The 18,705-nt window shown below is 46.0% G+C and overlaps 1 protein-coding gene across 1 annotated transcript; it reads right to left on the bottom strand.

Moving 5' to 3' along the window:
• Positions 1 to 322: 322 nt before the first annotated feature.
• Positions 323 to 11,106, bottom strand: LOC115464409 (vomeronasal type-2 receptor 26-like). Its single transcript, XM_030194791.1, has 4 exons — positions 11,065 to 11,106; positions 9,929 to 10,055; positions 1,384 to 1,386; positions 323 to 1,221 (listed from the first exon to the last, which is right to left on the bottom strand). The coding sequence occupies exons 1-4, from the start codon at positions 11,104 to 11,106 to the stop codon at positions 323 to 325; spliced, it is 1,071 nt and encodes a 356-aa protein (XP_030050651.1).
• Between the last annotated feature and the right edge of the window lie 7,599 nt (positions 11,107 to 18,705).

The following is an 18,705-nucleotide window of genomic DNA, read 5'->3' as shown; positions in this document are numbered from 1 at the left end:
GGGTTCTGACCAATATTAATCCAGATCCTGCATAAAACAGTTGTGCAGACTCTGGCTGAATATTGACCAGGACCCACATAACTTTTAATGTGCTTTTAATGCCACCATCCCCCTCCTGGTGCCCATCTTCCTCCCCACCCTCCCTTCCTCCAACCCAAGAAATGTATAAGCCAAACCACCTGGAAAGACACCAGACCCCAACTCTTAATCCCCCACCCACAAATTAAATTAAAGATCCAAATCAAAGATAATTCCACAAATTTGAATTAGCATAGCTTGAACTTGCACAGAATTAAAAAAAAAAAAAAGAACAACATTCATGTCAGTTGTTTTTTGTTATAGATTTCCTGCTATTCATATCGGGCCTTAATAGCATAATGCGACATTTGGACATAAAGATACATCCCAGGAGTCCAGCACTGGAAGCTTGTATGGCAAATATCTCCACTGCTACCATGTATTTTCCTCTTGTGCTCAGATATGTTGGGATAAAAGTAATCCAAACACTGCAGAACACCAGCATGCTGAAAGTAATGTACTTGGCCTCATTGAAACTATCAGGTAGATTTCTTGATAAGAATGCAGTAATGAAGCTGATAGAAGCCAGAAATCCTAGGAAACCCAGAACACAGTAAAATGCAATCATAGACCCTTCATTACATTCAATTAGTATTGCCCCAATCTCTGATTGCATATTGTGATATGGGAATGGGGGAGCAGAAAACAACCAGATGAGACAGAGAGTAAATTGAAAAAGAGAGCAGGAAAGTATTATAGTATATGAGATCCTGGAACCCATCCATTTCCGGAGCTTACTTCCAGGCTTGGTTGCATGAAAGGCTATAACCACAGTGATGGTTTTTGCCAGTATGGAAGAGAGTGAGATAGAGAAAATCATCCCAAAGGTAGTCTGACGGAGAATGCAGGTCACGGGTTCAGGACGGCCAATGAAAATCAAAGAGCATAGAAAGCAGACCATAAGGGAGATGAGGAGGATATAGCTGATGTCTCGGTTATTGGCTTTCACAATAGGTGTGTCTCTGTAATGAATGAAGATTCCCAGAATGATTGCATTGATAAGAGAGAAGAAAATGCAGCTGGTAGTCAAAGCTATCCCAAGAGCCTCTTCATAGGACAGGAAAATTATCAGTTTTGGTATACAAGTATCTCTCTTATGACTGGGCCAGTGGTCCTCTCGACATTTCACACAGTTGTCCATATCTGAGGAAGATGAGCATTGTCTCAATATCTCATAAACAGCATTGATTTTGGGTTAGTGCATGATCCTTTCATTAATTCTCTATACCTCAGACTGCAGCAGATAATGTTGCTCTATAGTATCCTGAAGTTTAGAATGGTGAAGTAGTTTTGATGCACATCAACCAGCTACAAATCAGAATCAGTATGTACAGTATACAGACACTTTGCGAAGAATAATTTCAACTCATCTCACTAAATGAAAAAAAGCGCATGACTGCTATTGTTTCCTATATACCTCATCCCTTTTCTTTCTTTTGTTTTTCATCTATTTGCTAGAAAGTGATCAACATTAACACTGTAATCAATGTTCAAAATGATTTACCAACCGCAAATAGCTTCTAGCTTAATTCATTTTTGCAGGGCTTTCTTCTGAAATTCAGTGTTATTGACTGGTTAGTGGGCCCAAAAAGGGGGGCACGGTCATGTGAGGGTCATGGGAGCATTCCTTTTATATATGTGCATTGTTATTCAATAAAGGGGATCCATGCTTAGTTTTGGACACTGAGATTTATAACAAAGTTTCATTGGTGTAAATGGTCATGCCTAAATCTAGCTGCAGTTCCCGGTACGGAGCCTATTATTCAAAACTTTAAGCGGTGGACCTGATTCTATATATGGTGTGTTATACCTAGGCTCGTCTGATGGACGCACCTAAATGTATTCTATAAGCCACACCCACGCTCCTCCCATGACTGCAACTCCATTTTGGGTGTGCAAGTTGGAATTTACATTTGCCTTTTTATAGAATATGCATAGAAAGAAGCACGGGTATTTACTGTCATTTTGAATGAATTCACTCAAGGCATTGTGCAGTAAGAATAAATCAGACATGAGCAATAGACGATTACAGCAGTATTCAAATAACAATACAAAGTATGGCATAATATACTACTTACAATGTCATTAAAATATGTAATAGAACATTTTGACAGTGTAGGGTATAAGCAAAGTTGCAACATATACATAGATAGGTAAGAGAGTGACAGGACTTAGAAAGTAAGGTGACTAATTTAAAGAAAGGTGCACATGAGGTCAAAGAGATGGTTAAATATGGTCACAGCTACAGTAAGAGTGGATAAACATGTCCTTTGTAGTATGTGAAGCCCCTTGTGTGTGTGAGTGAGACTAACAAGTTAGTTACGTAGCCAATGAAGTTTTTATAAAAATGGTGTGATGTGGTCATGCCACTTCCAACCTTCTTTTAGTCTTGCTGCAGCATACTGAATCAATTTCAGCTGGTGCAGGCCCTTTGTTGTCAAACCTTTGTAGAGTGCATTACAGTAATCCAGTCTTGATGTTATCATGGTATGCACTACTGGGTTATAAGATATACCTTCTCGATGTAAGGAGAGAGGGAACGTAGCTGTCACAAATAGTAGAAGCAGCTCTTGAATATTGCTTGGATTTGGGGAATCAAAGTGTTGAAACTAACTGTATTCCAATTACTTATAAGTGGTCATTATTGGTCACTGAACATGACTAAATGGATCATTAAACAATTTAGTGGCCTCTCATTTTGATAATCTAACTTTGTTCCTCAAAGAGATGCTGCATGATGTGGAGGTACAACTCTGACCTTCTTTGTATTTCAGATGACTTTGGAAGCCTAGGATTGATTTAGCACCCCTGTCTTTTTCTATTTAGAAAGAATCATCTACAGTTTTCACGTGTCAATTACCAGGAGGCTGGATTACTGTAATTCTTTATACCAAGTATTACCATTGAACACCCTATGTCAATTGCAGCTGTTGCAGAATTCAACTCAAAAATGTTGGTGGGCAAGAAGGCTAGGGATCATGTGCTTCCTACTTAGAAGGATTTGAATCGGCTTCAAATAAAATGAAGGAAACAGTTTAAACTTTCAGTTTTGGTTGGTAGCAGTCAATGGGATGGTATCTCCAGTCCTCACAGCAGGTTATTCTAGCTTAACGATCCTTCCTGGTGATTCGGCTGGAATATAAAGGGCCTTCAGTTGTGTGGTGGTTGTGCTATTATAAACCATTCCCCTGGAGCTTTGTTTTTCCAGAAGACGTTGTGATCCTGTCATGAATTCAGCCGAGATGAGAGTTATTGAAGCTTTTAGAAGATGAGGCTTTTTTTTCCTGAATTCTGGTCGTTTTGGAGTTTATTAGGTTGTCTTGTCCACAAGGAAGGTGAGCCCTTAGGTCCCGTAAGGCCCCGAAGGACCTTAAAGGACAGCCGTGCAACCCCAAGTCTTCACCCATGGCGACCGCCGTTCACCAAGGGTTGAGCCCCCAGCTGCAGGCAGTCAACGGGACTCAGGAACCGCGGGGTTGACGGACTGACCTGGACTGGAACCGGGAGAGAAGCGGGCAGGTGGAATAGAGATGTCCACAAACTGGCAGCAGAACAGGGCAGGCAGCTAACAGCGTAGTCAGAGTCAGGCCAGAGGTCAAGGCAGGTGGCTAGTAGAGAAGTCAAAGTCAGGCCAGAGGTCAAGGCAGGCAGCTAGCAGAGTAAACCAGGAAACAGTCCAAAGTCCAAAATCAGCAACACCAGGAAATCAACGGAACACAGGAACCACGGAGTCTGGCCTCGGGAACAGAACCTGAAGCAATGTTCTAGCTCAGTCCCCTTCCTTAAATACAGTTCAGCATCAGCCGCCCCGCCCCCGTAGGTACAGTCGACCAATCCGGACCTGGTTATCGGCAGAGCCCTTCTGATTGGCTCTGTCCGATCCCCCAGGCGGGACCACCAACTTGGCCTCCCAATCCAGCACCTCAGAGGCGGAGCTCCGGGCCCTCCCACCCGGGAGAGAAGAAGACGCCGACCATCGCGCCTTGGCGCTGCCTCCCTCAGCGGTGCAAACATAGCCCCCACAGCCAGCGACTGAGAGCCCGGCGGCCGCAGTCGCCGGCCTCAGGCCTTGGCCCCGGATGGAACGGCCATCACCGCGGCGGCCCCCGGCTCCCCACCGTGGCTTCCAGACCGTCACCCCTCGCTGCGGAGGACGCTGGCTCCCGCCCCCCGTGGCGGAGGAGCCGGAAGGAGCGATGGACGCGACAGTATCCCCCCCGGATGCCCCCCTCCTCCTGGGGCCAGGTTTATGAGGATATCGATCATGGAAGGCCCTTATCAACTCCGGAGCATGTACATTGGTAGCCGGTTCCCAGGAATTGTCTTCGGGACCGAAATGCTTCCATGATAGCAGGTAGAGCAGCTTTCCCCGACACCTCTTGGAGTCAATGATTTCTTCAACCTCATACTCGGGATCGGGGTCAGCCTCCGGAACGACAGATTCTTTATTCTGTGGATGCCATTTGGACCCCCGGAAGCTCTTCAGCAGAGAAATATGGAAGGCATTATGAACCCGCAGAGTACTAGGTAGCCGCAGGTGGTATGTCACCGCTCCGATCCAAGACTGGATAGCAAACGGCCCGATGTACCGTGGCCCCAACCTCCGAGAGGGTACCCGGAGCCTTAGGTATTTAGTGCTTAGCCATACCTTTTGCCCCTGCTGCAACACCGGGGTGGGACGCCGGTGTCGGTCAGCAAACGACTTGTACTTGGCGGCCACTCTTTGTAGTTGTTCTCGGGCCATATTCCAGACTTCTTGCAGGTCCACCAGGGTTCGAGTAACCATGGGCGTAGAGGAGTCAGAGGGAATGGGTGATGGAAGCCGCGGGTGTTGTCCATATACCATGAAAAACGGAGATTGCCCAGAGGCGGAATGTTCACTGTGGTTATAGGCGAACTCGGCCCACGGAAGAAGGGATGCCCAGTTGTCTTGCCGCTTGTTGACAAAGGCCCGCAAGAACCCTTTCAACGTTTGGTTAATCCGTTCAACCATATCGTTGGTCTGTGGATGGTAGGCCGAGGAGAAATGGGTAACAACCCCCAGAGCAGAACACAGGGCTCTCCAGAATCGTGAAGTGAACTGGGCTCCATGGTCACTGATGATCCTGACAGGTAGCCCATGGAGCCGGAAAATATGCTGGATGAACTGCTGGGCTAACAGTGCTGCCGACGGAAGCCCTGGCAGGGGAACGAAATGTGCCATACGGGAGAACCGGTCTACCACAACCCAAATCACGGTGTGCCCCTGGGAGCGGGGAAGGTCCATAATGAAATCCATAGACAATTCCTCCCAGGGAGCTGCAGGAATGGGCAAAGGCTGCAGGTCTCCCCAGGGGCGCCCTACCACAGACTTAGTCCGGGCACAGGTAGGGCAGGTCGTGACAAACTGAAGGATATCTTGCCTCATGTGAGGCCACTGGTACTGTCGAGAAATCAAACGAAGGGTCTTTTGGAACCCAAAATGTCCAGCCCATACGGAAGAATGTCCCCAACGCATTACTTTTCCCTGGTCCTGTGGAGGCACAAGCTTCCGCAACGGGGTGACCCCTCCTGGGGCCGCACTGAGGCAGACTGGATCCAACATAGGATGAGGCTCTTCAATGTCCTCTGAAGCTTCAAAGGCTCGGGAGAGGGAGTCCGCAGGGGTATTCTGGGCAGCTGATCGGAATACAAGTTGAAACCGGAACCTGGCGAAGAACAGTGACCAGCGGGCTTGCCGCGGATTCAGCCTTTGGGCCTCCTGCAGATACAAGAGATTCTTATGGTCCGTAATCACCGTAAACCGGTGCTCTGCCCCCTCCAGCAAATGTCTCCACTCTTGCAGAGCTAACGTCAAGGCTAGCAGTTCTCTGTCTCCTACAGTATAGTTGCGTTCCGCTGGGGAGAACTTACGGGAGAAGAAGAAGCAAGGTTGACGCCGGCCCTTGGCGTTAATTTGAGAGAGGACTGCCCCGGCGCCCAAAGCAGAAGTGTCCACCTCTACCACAAAAGGCTTGTCAGGATCCGGAGCCTGAAGGATGGAAGCAGATTCAAAGGCTTTCTTCAATTAACTAAATGCTGCTTGCGCCTCAGCTGGCCAGTTTCGGACATCCGCATGCTTCTTAGTGAGCGCTGTCAAAGGAGCTGTCAGTTGCGAATAGTGAAGAATAAATTGACGGTAGTAATTCGCAAACCCCAGGAACTGTTGCAGCGCCTTCAGGCCCTGGGGTTGAGGCCACTCCCGGATAGCGCGAAGTTTATCTGGATCCATTTGCAGACTCCCTGGTAACAGAATATGTCCCAGAAAAGGCAGAGACTGCTGATGAAAAGAGCATTTGCTGAGCTTGGCAAACAAGCGGAATTTTCGTAGGCGCTGAAGAACAGTTCGAACGTGGGTCACATGCTCCATGGGATCTTTGGAAAAGATCAGGATGTCATCCAAGTAAACAATTACCGTAGCATACAGCAGGTCCTCGAGAGCGAAATTTATGAACCTTTGGAACACTGCGGGAGCGTTGCACAAGCTGAAGGGCATCACCCGATACTCGAAATGCCCCTTATGTGTATTAAATGCAGTTTTCTATTCGTCCCCCTGCCGGATACGGACCAAGTTGTAGGCCCCATGGAGATCCAACTTGGTGAAGATCTGGGCCCCCTGCAGCCGATCAAACAACTCTGGAATAAGGGGCAGAGGGTATCGGTCCTTCACGGTGATGGCATTTAGGCCCCGGTAGTCAATACAGGGCCTCAAGGAGCCATCTTTCTTGGTCACAAAAAAGAATCCTGCCCCGGCAGGGGACATAGAGGGACGGATGAACCCTTTCTGGAGATTCTCCTGGATATAGGCTTGCATTACCTTAGATTCCTCCCGGGACAGTGTATAGAGATGGCCCCGTGGTGGCATCTTGTCAGCCATCAAATTAATAGCACAATCAAAGGACCGATGTGGCGGTAGCACATCCGCTTCCACGGGACTAAACACATCCGCGAACTCCCGGTACTCCTCTGGCAGAGCAGCTTGACAGGCTGACACAGTTCTAGGGGTAGCTACTACCGCGGGACAGCTGGATTCCCAGCCCTTCAAACAGGCCTCAGTGCAGGCGCCACCCCAGGCCTGAATCTTCCCTAAAGTCTAATCTATAACAGGGGTGTGGCGCCGTAACCAGGGCAGGCCCAGAACCACAGGATGAATGGTGCGGGGTAAGATCAGAAATTGAGCCTCCTCACGGTGATCCTCCCCCACCTGAAGCCCCAAAAATGGAATCACCTCTGTGATAGGCTGGGGTAACGCTGTACCCTGGATGGATGTCACTTGCAGCGCAGGTCGGTAGGGCAGTGTGGGCCATTCCATCTGCTGCAATCTGCTGAAATTTCCCCCGGCCCCGGAATCCAAGAGGGCACGGGTGTGAACCATCGTCTCCTGCCACCGCAAAGTTACTGGAAGTGTTATCAGATGATCAGGTAGGGGAGTAGAGTGCCCCAAGATCCCTCCACTCAGGGCGCCTTGGGAGTGGCGTTTCCTGGCCTTGCGGGGCAAGTGCGAATGAAATGACCAGCCTCGCCGCAATACAGGCAAAGACCGCCCCGCAAACGTTGAGTCCTCTCCGACGGAGTCAGTCGTTGGCGGCCAATAACCATAGGTTCCTCGGAGGTCTCCCTAGGTTCTCGGGAGCCACGGCGGGGGGGGCGGTCCCTGACCAGACCGAGGCACACCCCTGGGTCCCTTCCGCCGGTCCGCTCGGGCTCTAGCCCTCTCCTGGAAACGGGTATCTACCCGGACACAGAGCGATATCAGGGCATCCAATTGCCCCGGGACCTCCCGGCCAGCCAGCTCATCCTTGATTCGATCCTGAAGTCCCTCCAGGAAGATTGCAGATAAGGACTCCTGATTCCAGTGCAACTCGGTTGCCAAAGTCCGACAATGAATAGCATAGTCTGCCACGGTCCCTTCGCCCTGTTGAATCCGCAGCAGTTTGGACGCGGCGGAAGACGGCCTTCCTGGGAGGTCAAACACCATGCGGAAGCGGCATTGGAACTCCGCATAGTTGTCCAAGAGCGGATCCTGTTGTTCACATAACGGGGACGCCCAGGCCAGGGCCCGTCCCGTGAGCAAGGAAATAACATAGGCCACTTTTATCTGGTCTGATGCAAAAGCCTCTGGTTGCATCTTGAAGTATAAGTTGCACTGGTTGAGGAAACCCCGGCAGCTTCCGGGAACACCATCAAATCGTGCAGGCTCAGGGAACCGAGGTCCCGGGAAGGACCCTCCCGGACGGGGAGCCGCTGCGGCGATCTGGTGGACCGCAGCGGCCTGGTTCTGTACCTGGACCGAAGATAGCTGAGAGCATACGTTCTGTAGGGCCCCCGACAGGGCGTTCAACTGCTCCTGCTGCTGCTGGAGAACTTTAGCCAGGTCCCGTAGATCGGGTTACGTAGGCGAGCTCATGGCTTCAGGTTCCTGTCTTGTCCACAAGGAAGGTGAGCCCTTAGGTCCCATAAGGCCCCGAAGGACCTCAAAGGACAGCCGTGCAACCCCAAGTCTTCACCCGCGGCGACCGCCGTTCACCAAGGGTTGAGCCTCCAGCTGCAGGCGGTCAACGGGACTTCAGGAACCGCGGGGTTGACGGACTGACCTGGACTGGAACCGGGAGAGAAGCGGGCAGGTGGAATAGAGATGTCCAGAACAGGGCAGGCGGCTAACAGCGTAGTCAGAGTCAGACCAGAGGTCAAGGCAGGCGGCTAGTAGAGAAGTCAAAGTCAGGCCAGAGGTCAAGGCAGGCAGCTAGCAGAGTAAACCAGGAAACAGTCCAAAGTCCAAAATCAGCAACACCAGGAAATCAACAGAACACAGGAACCACAGAGACTGGCCTCGGGAACAGAACCTGAAGCAATGTTCTAGCTCAGTCCCCTTCCTTAAATACAGTTCAGCATCAGCCGCCCCGCCCCCATAGGTGCAGTCGACCAATTCGGACCTGGTTATCGGCAGAGCCCTTCTGATTGGCTCTGTCCGATCCCCCAGGCGGGACCACCAACTTGGCCTCCCAATCCAGCACCTCAGAGGCGGAGCTCCGAGCCCTCCCGCCTGGGAGAGAAGAAGACGCCGGCCATCGTGCCTCGGCGCCGCCTCCCTCAGCGGCGCAAACATAGCCCCCACAGCCTGCGACTGAGAGCCCGGCGGCCATAGTCGCCGGCCTCAGGCCTCGGCCCCGAACGGAACGGCCATCACCGCGGCGGCCCCCGGCTCCCCGCCGTGGCCTCCGGACCGTCACTCCTCGCCGCGGAGGACGCTGGCTCCCGCCCCCCGCGGCGGAGGAGCCGGAAGGAGCGATGGACGCGACATAGGTATAGTTGCGATAAATGTGAAGGGGTGTTCGATTCAAAAGACAGTGACTGCCTCTTGCTATTGTTGACAGGGTTTCACATCTGTTAGCAATTGTCTGCCATTTATCCTCTGATGCAGATACTCATTCTCATCCGCTTTGACTTGTTATAGACTCCAGTTGAGTTCTGACTTATCTCTGTGCATATCTTATGCTTCTTGAACATCTATCATTTTTGCTATTAGATGGCTGCTGCATGCTTTCAAAATTATTTCCATTAAGAACATTTCCATTTTTACCCCATTGGAGCTTCATGTTATGATCCTCAAATTTAATTTCCAATGAAAAGTTAATAAACAGAAATAAAACAAAGCATAGAAAAGATGAACTGCAGAATAAAAGTCCCAATTCTGAGTTTTGAAAATTGTGAGTTTTAGTGAGAAAAACATCCATCTGCCACTTTGTGCTGCTTTTGAGACATATTTTTCTCTTATGAAAATGAGCACCAGAACAAATAACCCATAGTCATCATGCCATATGATATCACTCACCACTTTGGTTTGAGATCTCTCCCTGTGGACACGGAATACAGTCGAAGCAGCAGATAGGCTCACTTTTCCTTGTTAATTTTCTGAAGCCAGGAGGGCAGCTCTCACTGCATTTGGCTTGAGGAGGTGTCTAAATATTGAAAGAAAAATCTGGGTAATTTGATATAACAATCACCCTGTTTTTTTAATTTTGTTTTAAATATTATTCACCTGTGATTGTTAAAATGCAGGTTTCCATTTCTGACCACCTATGGGACAACTCCTACTATCAAGCCTCTGGAATGTGAAATTCAGCTTGAAATGGAAATATCATGTGTACTGTTCTTATTTTACAGGTTACTTTTAAAATTAAGGCCCCTCCTTACTAAGCTGTTCATATTCACTCATGCTCTATCTTTGTTGCTTTCAGTAATTCAGTACAGTCCCAAGTTAGAGTTCTGAACCAGCAACCTTACTTAATTTTTATCTCTTTCAGCAATAAAGGACAGTAATTATAACAGCAACACGAATTAGGCGGAGGCTAACAGCAACAGGTTATTTACATGATATTCTCCTCCTCCTCCCCTTCAAATGTCTTGGTTTAGTCAGAAATAGGGATAGACAGCTCAATAAATGTCTGTTTTGTGATTCATTTCCCATATTGTTTGCATCGTTGTTTATTATGTTTTGGTTTGGGTGATGTCATTAATAGTGTGCTTGCTTTTGAGATAAGTGCACTATTTGCAGAGAGGACAGACTATTTCAGAAAGAATGTACACTCTTTCCTGATAATATGTTACATGTGCAGTTGTTGACGCATGCACCACGGCACATGTATGCACACGCTATTGTCAAATAATGTACAATCTTTCTGAAAGAGGTTCTCTAGACACTTCAGCTAGCACAGCACAATGGGCTGCTCTCTCAGGGCTCCATTTAAAGCAAATAATTTCTTCCCTATTCCTCATGAGTTGCCTGTGCGAGAGTGTAGAGCGCTGCTGCATGGACAGGGCTTTTTCCCCAATTTTTCCATGGCTCATATTTTGGCTTTTCCTCATGAAGGTCTGAAGATGGAATTAGCTCTGGCCTCTTTGAATATCCAGGTGGCAGCACTTGCTTGTTTCACAAGTAAGATGCAGAATTCATCCGTAGCTGCTCACCTGGATGATGTTTATTTTATGAAAAGAATTACTTATCTCCATCGTCCCTTGCAGATGGTTTGTATGAAATGGAATCTTAATCTGGCACTCAAATCCTTGCAGAGTGTGCTGTATGAACAGCTTACAAGATTTACACTTAAGGAACTTACTATAAAAACAGTCTTCTGGTAGCCATTGCATTTGACAGGAGAGTTTCTGAGTTTCAGACACTCTTGCAGGTATCCTTACTTTTTATGGAATCAGATTGGCTCAATCACTGACAGGAAAGTAGACTTCTAAAGCATACTATGGCATTAATCAGCTCCTGAATGCCTAAGATCCCATCAGGGCAGGAAAAATACCCAGCTCTTTACTTCAATCTCTAGTAGGCCAAAGGAAAGAAATCCAGACTCACACCATCAATAAAAAAAATATATATATAAATCAAAGGCCTTTTGGAGACAGAACAGAGAGTCTCACATAATGGCAGTGAGGCCACCCAGACCTGTCTCTAAAACCCCTAGGCCTTGTGCTCTTTTATTAAGAATGCAGTAAGTCACAAATTAACTGGTTACTTCACAAATCATGGGACAGAACTTTGAAAAATCATTAGATAGATTATATTCTGCTTACATCTGCAAGTTCAGGGTACTTTCCGAAACTGCTTGTAGTGGTTCCAGTAAAAATCCAACATTTATAGGAATGCAGAACTATCATACATTATTCCATGCATCATCTGTATGCTCAGACATCTGCATGCATCACATTCACTTCCCTGTTCACTTCCAAACATGTTTATTTCTAATAAAATTTCCCTGCATCTGGTAAAGACAGCATTTAGTAATTTTCCATCTTATTTACTATACTAACATTTAACCTCTAATATTCCTCTCTATGAATGGGGGGGGGGGACCATTATTTACAAATATAACCTTAATATCACTCCTTCCCTCCAATCAGATACCTCTTATTACCCCACCATACATATTTCTGGTGTTTAACAGCACCCACCCCTCTCCCACATATCCAACCCCCTCCTTTTCATATTAAAAAAATCACTGTGGTGGTTGAGTGGCCCCCTACCTCCCTTCCACCCCTCCCACACATTTCCTGGTAGTCTAGTAGTCCTCTTCCTTTTCTCCAAGTCCCCTCAAAAATCTCTGGTTGTGGAAGGAGGGTTAGATTAGGTAAGGTTAGGTTGGGGCATTGTCAAGCTGTGAAGGGTGAGTGTTTAAAAGGGGCATCTCAGCGTTTAGCAGCAGCTGATTTGTTGCATGAGCTACAAAAGCAAGTGCCCCTTAGTAAAAGACCCTGTCAGCCTTTACTTAGACAACTAAATCAGTTTGAAAATTGTCCGCCTTCTTTCTTATGTAGTCTCTTTTTGCCCATTTCTAATATCCTCTTCCAGAATAGTTCTTCTTCTCAGCTTTCTCTAAACATATACATACATGCTTTTATCAATTAAAACATATTTGCAAGGTCTACTACTCTGTTATTTTTGCATCATGTAAATTGTGATAATCCAGTTTCATAGCTGGAGGTTAAAAAAAAACATGCATGATTCAACATGGTCCAGTGCCTTCCCTCTTTCTCTAATGTTTCTTAAATCTGACCTGAGTGAATGTACTCTCCCATACAATCGCCTTCTCATTGATGATGAAATTCTGCCCTTGGGAAGCATAAGGATTATAACTTCCAACAATTTCACGATGCAGTACTCCATTGGGTAAATAGACGAGATTGATAATATTGTAGCCAGCATTCAGGTCTCTGTTCTCATTAAAAAAGATCTCTTCATCCAGATTGTTCTTAAAGTGGACGTTCTTCAGATAATGATGAAGCTAAAAATTAGAATTTCAATAGTAAACTTATCTGTCAAGTTAAATGCCAAATTCAAACATATTTCTGCTAAACTTTATTATTATTATTATTATTATTATGTAATTCTATACACAGTCTACCAGATTTTAGAGACTGGATGTTGATATCTAGGTATCGGTTCAAAGAAGAGCAACCAACATGATAAAGAGAAGAGAACTCCTCTCATATCAGGAAAGGCTACAGAGGATAGGACAGAAAAGAGACAGCTTAGGGGAGATATGATTGAGTAATACAAAATCCTGAATGGTGTAGAAAGAGTAGAAGTGAATCGATTTTTTTTTTACTCTTAAAAGAAGAAAGACTAGAGGACACTCAACGAACTACATGGAAATACATTTAAAACTAATAGGAGGAAATATTTTTTCACTCAAAGAATAGTTCTGGAACTCGCTGCCGGAGAATGTGGTCACAGTGGTTAGGGTATCTGGTTTAAAAAAGGTTTTGAAAAGTTCCTGGAGGAAAGGTTCATAGTCTACTATTGAGACAGACGTGGGAAAGCCTCTGGTTGCTCTAAGAGTGGTTGCTTGGACTATTGCTACTATTTAGGTTTCTGCCAAGTACTTGTGACCTGGATTGGCCACAGGATACTGGGCTACATGGAACATTGGTCTGACCCAGTATGGCTATTCTTATGTTTTTAGGTATCACCATAGGATATGGTTTGTACCAAGTAGTGCTGATTTTTGAAGTTGACAGCTCGAAATTTTATCAATACCTAACACAAAGAAGGAGGACAACCACATTCCTCAAGGTCCACAACCCAGTTGAGTTCTCAAGATCTCCACAATGAATATGAATGAGACTGATTTGCATATGTGCTAGACATCTAAATTGCAATGCTTTTTTTACTTTTTCTGTGGCAATTTCTTCATTTGGGTCAGTTTTGTGCATACTATGACAAGAATAAACCTCATTCCTATGCCAGGGCATGTGGAGTATGATCTCAGTCTCTCAAATTTACTGCTAACACTCGCCATAGTATTTGCCTTGTGTCAAAGAAAGCTACTTTCTGGAGTTCATAAGATGCAACACGTATAGGCAACTTCTCCAGGTGTGTTTGGAAGTTCTTTTTGATCAAGCATGTGGCTCCCAAACCGATGAGAAATATTTATGTATTTTTCTGCCACATTTTCTTAATTTCAGACTGCATATTTTGGTATTTGAGGATCTTCCCTCTCTCCATGTGATTCACTGAGTAATCGCTTGGAACTGGCACGTGTATAATCAATGCCATTCTGATGTTTTTCACTTTTACTACTATATTCGGGGTTTTTTGGCATCCATTTTACTGCCATTAAGATTCACCAACATGTGATATCGGTATGATGGCAACTATCTCAGGAGAGAAAGATGAATAATTTCTAGCAGTCTAAGAAGAGCATGTGTACTCAACATGTGGTCCGTGTTTATTGTCCAAACAATATTTTAGACCCACATCTTTTAACCCATTAGCGCCCAATGTTCCCATATTTCCCATATTTGTTCCCAAATATGGGAACATTGAGTACTAATGGGTTAATGTACATTCTGTTGGAAAGTTTTATTGATTATCTGTTTTGAATAGCTGGACTTTATTTTTCAGTGATATATGACCCTATATACCAGCAAATCAAACTAGAGGTCTCTGTGAAACTTTACGAGGATTATCTATCTTGCTTTGGAACTGACGTAAAATACTGTTAACCTATTGCAACACTGAGATGTACATTATCACAATATGCTGTACTTGAGCATTCATTGAAGACTTTGGAAAACTTTCCTTGACTATTATTGGTTCACAATGGCTCAAGCGTCTCTCCTCTAAATCATTACTGTGTGTCATGGTGCCGAGAGGATTTCTTTTGGATATCATTCCTGTACTATTAATTCAATCATCATTTCTTCCTCTAGTAACACACAAAAAACCCCACAAAGGGGCCCAAGAACTGGAAACAATGATGTAATCCTTAATGGAATGGATCCAGTCCATTAAAGATTACATCATTGTTTTCAGTTCTTGGGCCCTTTTCTGCTTTTTGTATGTACTCTTTATAAGGTGGTTTAAATTATTTAATAAGAACGTTAGTAAACTGGTGGTTTTGATTCAATAATCTATGGCTACATTTTCTTTCATGGGCCTCTTTTATGATCTCTAATATTGACACTGAACTACCACATTTGATTCTGTTTCTTGACGGATTTAAAGTTGTTTTCACTATAATTTAGTGCCCGTTGTCATACCTATCCCCACATTGGGGTAAATTCTATAAGGAGATCCTAAAAATCATTGCAAGTAATATGATGCGCTTAGCGTGATTCTCTAAATAGTGCACCCAAATTAGTTTGTACATCGTTAGCCACCATTTACAGAATTTGGGGATTATGACTTCAGGGGGTGGTGTAGGGCATAAAACTTCTTTTTTGCACCTAATATTTACCTATTTACTTAAAATATGGAAAGACTGCATTATTTGTGTTTTTATTTATTTATTTATTTATTATCTTATGTATACCCCACATTTTCCCAACAGCGTCAGGCTCAATGTGGCTTACAGCGCACCTCAGAGGCAGACGCCAATGCAGTAAAATTAAGCTAATACAACATTAAACATAAACAAGTAATAATAGGGAGGATGGGAAAGAGATGGAAGGAGCAGAGAAACCAGGAAATAGGAGGGAAGGATAGGTGCATCCAAAATTGTCACTAGGTTGATGTGTATCAAGCAGAGGAGACACATGCTGAGTTCTTGGGATAAGCTTTTCCAAATAACAAGGTCTTAAGTGATTTCCTGAAATTTAGATGGTTGTTGATGATTTTCATAGTTTTTGGTAGAGAGTTCCATAGTTGCGGCTGTTGAAGGAGAAGGATGAGGCATAAGTGGTTTTCTACTTAAGTCTGGTGCAGTTTGGGTAATGAAGGTTAAGATAATTTTGAATATACATACATTTCACCAAGTTTCAGAAGAAGCTCCAGTTCTGAGTAATACCATGAGCTGGTGTCGCGTTCTCGAGGGCCTTTGCATTCTGTCAAGCTCCTTCCCTGGAAGCACTGGGTTGTGAGCCCTTGGACCACTACCATGGAGCAGCAGTGGCAGGCAAAATCACTTTCAAAGCAGAGATGAGGCAAGGCCGGACTGGAACCCCGGACTGAAGTTCTGCACTGGAATACACAGGACGGGAACGCACCGGACAGGTGCGCAGTGGACTGGGACCCCGGACTGGAGTATTGCAATGGAATACACAGGCCCTAGGCTTCACCTACGCTTAGCCACCGTTCCCCAAGGGTTGAGCCCTCGGGTTCGGGCAGCCAGTAGGGCTTACAGGAAAACCGGAACTGGAACTAGCAAGCAGGAACAATAGGAATCAAAGTGCCCCCAGGCACCTAGGCGAAAGGAAGGCAGACAGGCAGGGAATGTCCAGGTTACGGCAATAGTCGGGTCAGACAGCAGGCAGCAAGTATTGGGGTTCAGGCAGTAGTTGGGTCAGGCAGCAAGTATTGGGGTTCAGGCAGTAGTCGGGTCAGGTAGCAGGCAGAGAATATCTGGGTACAGGCAGTAGTCAGGTCAGGCAGCAGACAGAGAGTAGTTAGATTCAGGCAATGGTCAGGTCAAGTAGCAAGACTAGGGCTGGAGCTCCAGTAACAAGGAGTACTGGCAAAGGACAGGACTAGGGCTGAAGCTCCAGAAGCAAAGGAAAACACACATGGGAAAACCAGAAAGCTAAACACAAGAAAACAAGTAAAGCTGTACACAAGCTAACAAGAAAACTATGCCGAAACTAACTAGTCACAAGCTAAAAACTCACACTAAGCAAAACACAGGAGAACTAGTAAAGCTGTACACAGGCTAACAAGCAAAGCTATGCCCAAGCTAACTAGTCACACGCTAGGAACTCACACAACACAACACACAGGAGAACAAGTAAAGCTGTACACAAGCCAGCAAGAAAAGCTATGCCCAAGCTACTAGTAACAAGCTAGAAACTCACACTGAACTGGCCAAGGTAGCAGTGCACGGAGCACTCTAACATACCAGGGACCTTAGACGATGCAAAGGCAAAGGCTGCAGTCTCTAAGTGATTAATAAAGCCCTTCAACACCTGAGGAGCAGCTGCAGCCATCAGTAAGCAACTACGGAGGCTGTCCAGGCACAAACAAGAGAGACAAGTTCGGCAGCCTGGAAGAACCGGACCGGACTGGGCTAAAGTCTGGAACGGGTAGGAACAGCAAGACAAACTATGGCAGCCACTGGCTCTGCCACCAGCAGGTGAGAGGAACACAAACCAAGGAGCAGGCAGAGCGCACACAGAACATAGAGAGACCTAGAATACCTGGGTGCAGCACAGAGGAGCAAACAAAGCCAGGCTGGAGACAGAGGTAGAGCTAACTCAGGCAGCACCCCCAGGTGCAGGAGATTGGAGTAATTAGAGCCATGCTGGAAGCAGCCAGCACACAGAAGGAAAACTACTCCAGAAAGGATAGGCAGAAGCCAGCACAGGCGCTGACCCCCAGAGAAAAGGTAAGGCTGAGGGTGGTCACGGCCACAGACATGACAGCTGGTTTGGGTCCAGCGTCTGAATTTTGCTAGTCTGGTTTGTGTCATCCGTCTTCTTCACCCCTTTATCTAGCATGTTTTCCTCTCTCTTTTGTCTCTCGCCTTCAACCCATGATCCAACATCTCACATCTTACCCTTCCATTTTTCAATGTTGCACATTCCCCTCCACCTCTGCCTCTGATCCAGTATCTCTCCCTGTTCTTTTCCCTCTCTTCCCCCATTGCCCATCATGCTTTCTTCCTCTCCCCCCCCCCCCCCCTTGCCCAGGTCAGGTAAACATATCACCATGCAACATCTCCCACCCCCACGATCCAGCATGTTTCCCTCTCTCTTTCCTCCCGCCTCTTCAACCCATGATCCAACATCTCACGATCCTATCCTCCCATTTTCCAGGATCTCACCTTCCCCTCCACCTCTGCCCTGGGGCCAATATCTGTCCCTATTTTTCGCTCTTCCTTCCCCTCATTGTACTGCAGGTCTCTCCTGCCCTCCTTCTTCCATGCCTGGGTCGGCTAAACATTTCCCCATATGTGGTGAAAATAGCAGTGGAACGGAACCCCATATTCTGTAATTTCAAATATAATTCAAATCCATGACCATGCTCAGCCCTGAACCTACCATTTTTGCACCCCATTTTCCAGAACGTGAGTAAAATTTAGGCACAGATCACATCTAAATTTATGTGCACACATCTTAATTGATTCCAATTAGTACCAATCATTACTTATTAGCCAATTATTGGCACTGATTGGCTCATTATTCAATTAAGATGCACACACAATTTGAGAGCATGCCCAAATTTGTATATGCATATCAAATTGGCCTTTTATAGTTTTATGCGATATATGTGTAGAAAAGGTGAAAAGAATTCCATTAGCCATACTTTGTAGGCTTTTCCCACTTCTTTAGCTATTCTTCTTATGAAGAATCTTATCATGAAAAACATTCTGTGATCATTTTTGGTTCAGTGTCTCTTAGATCAGGTGGAGGGGCATAATCGAACGGGAGCGCCCATCTCTAAGAACGGCGCTGTAAAGGGGTGGGGCAACCCATATAATCGAAACAAGATGAGCATCCATCTTTCATTTTGATAATACGGTTGGGGACGCTCAGATCTCAACATTTAGGTCGACCTTAGAGGTAGTCAACCTAAATGTTGAGATCGCAGACCTTAGAGATGGGCAATCTTGGTTTTCAGCGATAATGGAAACCGAGAACCCCCATCTCAAAAATGACCAAATCCAAGGC

Source organism: Microcaecilia unicolor, chromosome 3 (assembly GCF_901765095.1).
Source record: "Microcaecilia unicolor chromosome 3, aMicUni1.1, whole genome shotgun sequence".
Classification (NCBI taxonomy): Eukaryota; Metazoa; Chordata; class Amphibia; order Gymnophiona; family Siphonopidae; genus Microcaecilia; species Microcaecilia unicolor.
Note: the sequence above shows the minus strand (reverse complement) of the source record. Positions and strands in the feature narration are given on the sequence as shown.